This window comes from Stegastes partitus, unplaced genomic scaffold (genome assembly GCF_000690725.1).
Source record: "Stegastes partitus isolate 25-593 unplaced genomic scaffold, Stegastes_partitus-1.0.2 Scaffold467, whole genome shotgun sequence".
In the NCBI taxonomy this organism is placed as follows: domain Eukaryota; kingdom Metazoa; phylum Chordata; class Actinopteri; family Pomacentridae; genus Stegastes; species Stegastes partitus.
In genome coordinates this window covers 122,900-130,495 of record NW_007578198.1, presented here as the reverse complement: position 1 = coordinate 130,495, position 7,596 = coordinate 122,900, and the positions used below count along the sequence as shown (strand labels likewise).

At 48.1% G+C, this 7,596-nt stretch overlaps 1 protein-coding gene across 1 annotated transcript; it reads right to left on the bottom strand.

Annotated features, from left to right (window-relative positions):
• Positions 1-525: 525 nt before the first annotated feature.
• dldh (dihydrolipoamide dehydrogenase) lies at positions 526-7,596 on the bottom strand. Its single transcript, XM_008286732.1, has 12 exons — positions 7,450-7,596; positions 7,000-7,302; positions 6,186-6,246; positions 5,174-5,431; positions 3,737-3,797; positions 3,478-3,608; positions 3,202-3,371; positions 2,887-3,103; positions 2,596-2,769; positions 1,778-2,507; positions 1,365-1,620; positions 526-1,258 (listed from the first exon to the last, which is right to left on the bottom strand). The coding sequence occupies exons 1-12, from the start codon at positions 7,501-7,503 to the stop codon at positions 1,253-1,255; spliced, it is 2,421 nt and encodes an 806-aa protein (XP_008284954.1). The 5' UTR covers positions 7,504-7,596; the 3' UTR covers positions 526-1,252.

Genomic DNA, 7,596 nt, shown 5'->3' with positions numbered 1-7,596 from the left:
CACATGCACGCACACACCTCCATAGTGCAATGAGGTCTTGGCAGTTAAGACTAGTCCTTTATAACTCGGCCTACTTGGAACAACAACAGCATCATTAGAGGTCGGGGAGGGAAAAAAAAAAAAAAAAAGCCAAACTGTCAGTGTTGAGTAGCTGCAAGATTGATGCGACCTTAATTACACTGACTCCAGGAAACTTTTCTGTAAATGGATATTCAGCAGATTAAGTTTGACAATAGAAATCACAGATGAATTAGACGTCACGTGTTTCGCTCGATTTGTTTCACCTCATTCGTAATGCTGGAAGTGTTTCCTAAGTCGCCCTGCCCAAACATTGCCCTGTGTATCACAACCTTCAGGGGTCAGAGGCCAGTATGGCCCAACAGAATCCATGTTGGATCGATCTGCAGTCACTACTGGAGTCTTCAGTTCTCTATTTTATTGCTGAGAACCAGCTCAGCCAACACTGTCTCTGTCAGTGCTGCAGAGTTAGAGAAGCTCAGCTGCTGCAGAAGTCCCACAGTTTTGTTTTTTTTTCCTGAGTGTTGTCAGGAAAGCTCCAATTAAGATTTATAGAATGAATTCTTAACAATGAACAGATCACAGCAGCACAGGGACTTCTAATGTTGCTGCAGCTTCACCTTTCACTCTGCAGCACTGATCAGAACATGAACTATTCAACATCCACGTCAGATTTTACACTGCATTGTAAAACCACAGCACATAACAGTACTACAACAGTACTTCAAAAGTTCTCAGTACTCCAAAGGTACTACACTGTTCATTCAATCAGTACGCCACGGTACTACAATATCATCGGTCAACATCCAAGTCAATCAGGGGAGAAGAGTTCATCCTGGTACGAGCAGTGAACCTACGAGGTCTTCCTCAGCCTTCATTTGGCTGCATGAGTCAGCACTGCGTCTGTACAAAGTCTGTACGAGTGCCGGCACTGTCTTCTGGTGCTTTGTCCATAGCACTAAGTCAGCGTTAGACCTGCATCCATCGAAGGTCGAAAATATCCAGAATTCACCCGTAGTACTACTGTAGTACTGTAAGTCCTTGCCAAGTCGGTACTGACTCTGCGCTGGCTCATCAGCGCCTTGGCTCAAAGTCCTCTGGTAAATCCCAGGGAACAGCAGCAAACAGCAGGAGTAAAACCTCCTGGAGACAAGTTGAGCTCTACTGCTCAGGGCTGGTGTGAGTGGACCGCCATCAACCAGAGGAACCTGGTCTGGTCTGGTCTTGACTGGTATCATACCTGTAATACAGAAAGAAAAATGTTTAGTGTCTGTGTGGTTTTTTTTTTCCATAAATGCTGATGGAAGATGAACTATTTTGTGATAATTCCATGTTTGTGTCCTCACCTCTGTGGCGATGATACATTCATCTTTCTGGTCCGATATGACGTAGACGGACTGGTATTTGGTGTCGGTGGTACACTGGTACCGGCTGTCACTGGGACTGTTGTATTCCACATCACTGGTCGACTGGAATTTGACGTCACTAGTCGACTGGTATTTAAGATCGCCTGCTGCATGACAGTTCAAATCAGTGGAGGACTGATATTTTGCTTCGCTGCAGCTTGGTGACTCTTCTGCTGCTTTCTTTTCTGATGCATCACTGTGGAATAAAGAACACAAGCAGGTTCATAAATGCTGTCGTTTGCACAACACATGCATCACTATAGTGACACCTGCACTTTAAGTGGCGCAGTTTAAGACATGCAAAATTTCAAAGCAGTGTAGCCAAGTAAGTACATATTTTGACAGCTATGTACCTGTTGTGTCTCTTTCTGTATGTTTCCTCTGTGTCAGACTCATCCAGCATTTCACATTTGGCCTCTGGCTCATCATGGTCCTCCTCTTTGCACAGTGACAGCTCCTCAGGCCGGAGCTCGTGGACCAGGTTGTACTCCACGCTGGGGTAGCGAGTCTTAAAGCCGTTCTTCTCTGATCCGTTGAGTCCACTGATTCCACTCAGACCCCCCAGTGACCCGGCAAGGTCTGAATGGTAATCTGCCTTCTTGTTGGTGTTTTTAATTGAGGTTGTCATCATAGCACCAAGTTCTTTGTCACTGCGGAGGCAGTTGTTGGTGGTTGTCAGGTTGTTCATGGTTTCACGGCTGTCGCTGTGGACACTGTCACCATGGTGACTGTGTCGCTCCTGCAGTTTGACTCGAATGTAGACCACCAGCACCGAGCAGCCGATCAGGATCACAAGAACGAGGAAGACACCGGCGCACACGGCCGTCCAAGGAAATCCGCTGTCATCATCCTCTTTGTCCTCAACATTTCCAGTTTCTGGGGAAGAATAGCGCCGATCTGGTCCATCCACAACCGGCTGGCCCCTGGGAACGTCGGGTAAGAGGAACTGGCAGTTGTGACCGCCGTAGCCGGGCACACAGGCGCACACGTAGCGACTGCCACGCTCGTGGCAAGTGGCCCCATTGTGGCAGGGATTATGATGGCAGCGGGAGACGGGGGAGCTGCAGTTTTTGCCAGTGTAGCCTGCAGAAGGAACAAAGTTTAAAAGTCTGATACGAAATACACAAAAGTCAAATGTACCCACAGAGAAATCAGTTGGGTTCTGTCATACCTGGAGGGCAGGTGCAGGTGTAACCGTTCACTCCCTCCTGACACGTCCCACCATTGTGACAGGGGAAGGACAAACAGTCTCCAGAGATGCTGATGCTGTCCTCACAGTTAGGACCTGAAAATCCTTCAGGACACTGACAGAGGTAGGAGTTCACCAGATCCACACATTCTGCACCTGTAGAGGGGACAGGGATTTAGATAAAGAACACGGATTACTCTCCAGATATTTTAACTCTGGGTTTGGGTGTAATTGTAGGTGTAGGTGGAGCTACAAACATTGAAGATAACATACCATTTAAACACGGGTTGGAGGAGCAGTGGTCGATTTTCTTCTCGCAGTTGAAGCCAGCATATCCCATCGGGCACTGGCAAAAGTAGCCGCCTTCTGGGTTGTCAACACAGCGGCCACCATTGAAGCAAGGCCCGTCCGCACAGGTATTGGCACTTAGCTCGCAGTTGTTTCCATAGAAACCAGGTGGACAGGTGCACTTGTAACCACTGTCATTGTCCTATATTGGAAAGAATGTAAATAGTGGTTACACACAGGCTTCTTTCCATACTTGCTGTTGTTTGCATGACACATCTCCTCCTATAACATGATACTCACAGTGCAGCTGCCTCCGTTGCGACAAGGGTTTCCAGAACATTCGTTGACCTGGATCTCGCAGCTGGCTCCTGTGTATCCAGGTAGGCAGGAACAAGTGTAGCTGCCCTGACCAGTGTTGGTGCAGGTGGCTCCATTAAGGCAGGGCTTGTGGTGTGTACAGTAGTTCAGATCTGGAAACACCGACAATAAACATTTATGAGCACCCCAGTTTATATATGAAGCAGAAAGGGCTGACTTGGAGGCACAACTACATAGTAAATCCGTCAGTAAACTCACCCTGGTTGCAGAAGAGCCCACCCCATCCCTCCTGGCAGTTGCATTGCCAGGGTTGTTGGCAGGTGCCATGGAGGCAGCCCGGGTAACGGATGCAGTCATCACAGTAACGCCCACTGAAGCCCACACGACACCTGGGAGGGAGCAGAACAATCATTTAATACTGTTAATAACAAAAGCAAAGTGCATAGTAGTTAGAAAACCAACTGAGGATTGATTGTCAGATTTATCTGTCACGTTTCATCAACCTTTCTGAACTTACTTGCACTCTCCTGGTTTATCACAGAAGCCATGTTCTTCATCACATCCAGGGAGGCAGATTGCTGCAGAGAGGAAACAAACAGTGCCAGGTGAATCATGGGAAGTGGGAATGTTTGCCCTCCATCAATCTCCCATTCACTGAGAGCCTTTTCAAACCGCTGCCTGCTTGCCTGTCTGTCTGGTTGGCGCCCCGGCATTCTTATCTCTTTGTGGGTCTTTCAGTCCGTCTGGTGTTGCGTGTGTTTATCCCACATGTTTACCTGCCCAGCTGTCAGCCTGCCCACAGTCTCTTTTATCCCCTTCTTTCTAGTTTTAGCTGGTCACAGAGGACGAATAGGCCATGTTTGGTAGTTTCTCTCGACCAACCAGTAGCTGCCAAGGTGGAAAAGGATCAAATCTGGAGACTAATCTGTGTCATCGGGTCATTCAGACCTCAGGCTCACATGTTTGTTTCTTCAGCGCCGCAGAAGTTGCTGTAAATGTCACCTTTCAGTTTTATCAGCCAAACATGGAGCTATGGCAGTTTTGGTCACCAAACAGGGGAACCAGCCAACAAGCCCTCTCTTTTAACATGGTTGCTCTCCAACACAAAAGCGTCCCACACAAAGCCTCCTTTCTCCCCTTGACTGTGGGTCAGAAGTCCTTTTTCTCACCCTTGGCCCCTCTCCTCCTCTTCCTCCAGCTCCCTCCTCCCTCTGATCCTCCTCTCCTCCCTTCTTCCTTCATCCACCTATCCCCCTATTCTCCTCCTCTCTTCTTCCTCTCCTCTCCTCTCCCTCCTCTGCTCCTCCCGTCTCTCCTCACTCCCCCCTCGCTCTCCCCTCCTCCTCCCCCCCAGGGCCAGCTGGTCTGTGTGGAGCTAACCACCAGACAGCTGCTCCATTGTCTCCTCTCACCGAGCAGCTGCCCCCTCCACAACAATACACAACCCCGCTCGGCCAATCACCAGCCCGGGCCACAACAATACAGGACCCCCACTTGGCCAATCGGGGAGGAGGTTTGGGGCGAGGAGGCCCCAGTGGTCTAATGGAAGGCACGCGGCGTGTGAATTACTGAGGAGCCACTGCGGCTCATTAGAATGGAGGCCTCTGGTGCTATGGGATAACTAACTGACGCCTGTTGCACACGGGCCCCGCATTATGAGGTGGAAAAAGTCCCTAAACAATAAAGAGAGGCAAATGACTGTTGGGGAAATGAACTTTGAGAGGAAGTTTTATAAACTGTGTAGAAATCCCCAACTTTCAAAGTCTTTGCTTGTTTAGTTTTGGGCTTCAGCTTATCTGTCCCACCAGCAGCTGCCGGCTGACTTAAATATTAACTACCGCATTAAGGTGAAGAAGTGTTTGTTCCTTTTATCTCTCTTTTATGACCCTCTCTCATGTTTCTCTGCACAGACTACATGATAGTGAGTACCTGATTAATAAGCAAACCCACTTACGTTCTGTGCAGTATTGTCCCTTCCAGCCAGAGTTGCATATGATCTCTCCACGCTCGCCGCAGGTGAAGTGTCCAAAAGCATCGTCTCTGGGCCGGCAGAAGACGGAGCAGCCGTCGCCGTAGTAGTGCTCATCACACAGGAAGCGGTAGGAGTAACGCAGCTCCGTCCTGCCCGCTGTCTGCATGTCCTTGGACCACTCTTCTCCCACAGTGAGGTGACGCTGAGTGGTGATCCTGCTGATCAGACGCTCTGGGTTGTCTGTAAAAGGAAATCAGGCAGCTTGTTATGGATCATGTGCTGGTAATGTTAAGAGTCATGATTGAGCAGCATGATGCTCTGCTGGGGCACACGAGGTTTTAATGATCCTGTCATTGCTGTAAGTTGTCAGTCATATTCCCTTTGTTTTTTACATGTTAGTTACAGTTTTGAATATGAGAGTGACAAACTGTCAAAAGACTTTTAATGGTTTTACTGGTGGATGCTGCTGTCACCTGTCCACCTGAATTTCCTTTATGTCCTCTTCCACCACACTAACACTGAGTTGTGCTGCAGTGATCGGAGACATAAAGACGACAGCAGCAAATCTCACCACAGGGCCAGATGTTTCAGAATGTATTGGAATTGAGATGCTCGTTATCATGAAGCACAAGTAAATCTACAGAAAGTGCCAGAAAGTGGCTGCTGAGTTTAGTTTTTTGGCATTTCACAGATGCATTTTACATTTGTTCTGATGAAACATAAACTCTTTTCCGTCATTTGGGCGGATAATTTGAAGACCACACAGTTAAGAGAATTACTAATTAATGATAATTTATCTTTAAAGGTAGTAATTCATACATTTCCAGCGAAATGTCTTAAATGAGAAAAACAGCAGACATTAATCAAGCTGTGTGTGTCCTGTTCATCACTAATGACTAAGTGAAAAACAGACCACACCAAGGAAAACAAGGCCACCATCAGCCTTCTGGTCTGTCTTTGAGTTACATTGCTGCCTTCTCTGGCTGTCACCCACCTGTTGCCAGGTCGTCCAGGGAGTCAGTGTGCAGAGCTTCAATGATCAGTGAAAACGTCCCCTGAGGAGAGACAGAGAGAGTCAACAGCTGCTCGGCCTGGAGGCCTCACTCCCTCCGCAGGGCAGCAGAGGGCCATCAGGAGGCCTCCCAATAAACTTCACAGCCTAATTCCCGTGCTGATTAGGGGCCTAATAAGGCCTGCTACCTGCTCCCTTTTCACACCCCTGCCACTATCACACTCTGACACCGTCGTAAAACCAAACGAGGCGGAATTTCACGCTGCGCTGCCAATGATGTGCCAACTCAGAGGATGTTAAATTTCCCACCACGGTTGGTCGGAGGAGAGAAGCGTTTGGTGAAACACCCCCTCCTCCTTCTCCTCTTCTCTCTCTCACACACACACACCCTCCTCCCCTCCCCATTTTATCCTACCAAAGAGCACAGAAATACTACAATAGCCCCTCTCACACACTGCTGACAAAGACCCTCACAAGTGTTGAGTTTGGGAGCATCTGTTGCGTTTTGCACTCTTCAAAGCTAATACGTCCCACTGGAATAATTTCACAGTCTGCTCGTGGTTTTCATTACTTACTCCTTTAAAAAAACAGTCTGAAACAATGATCACTAAATAAAACTATTGAATACATGAAAGCACATTTAATCATTTATATGCATCCTGCAGAGAAAGTTGGCGTCTTTGGAGGCAAAATGCCAAGAAATGTGAGGCTTAAGTTATCATTAAGTCTAGTTGTATCGATTTAGATGTGTCATTAATACCTTACGATAAATAAAATTCCTCGTATCAATACTCACTGGCCATGTGAAGCCAAAGGCAAACTGGATTGGGTTGGTAAAACTGTCCGCGTTCGTCTCCGGCACCTGGAAGGAGTTGGAGCCGAGGACGGGTGTCACAGCCCCGCCATAGGTGCAGGGAGGCTCTGGGGAGACGTTGGCCTGATAATGCTTTAGACAGACCCGAAAGAAAGTCTTGCATTCGCACTGCTGGTGGCCCTGCGGATGAGCGGAGCCTCCCGGGCAGCAGTTGGCGTTCCCCTGGATCCCTTTCTTGTTGAGAAACTCCTGCAGCTTCAGCTCAAACACTCCGGAGCACAGAACCTACAAACCAAATCAACCCAGTAAGTTTAAGGCTCGTGTGGTACTGGAAATATAAGCATTAATCATAAGAAGTGGGTATTTGAAATGTTACTGTAAAATATACGCAGACAAACAGCGCGCGTAAAGACGCTCTTTCTGTGGACCTACCTGGCAGGTGAGCAGGGAGAGACTGACAACCAGGAGCAGACACAGGCGTCCCATTGTGTTGACAGCCCCTCAACAAGCAGTGAAAGCTCCACAGGTCAGTGCAGCCAGACTCAAACAATCATGGAGAAAGTTGTAAAAGCTTTCCGA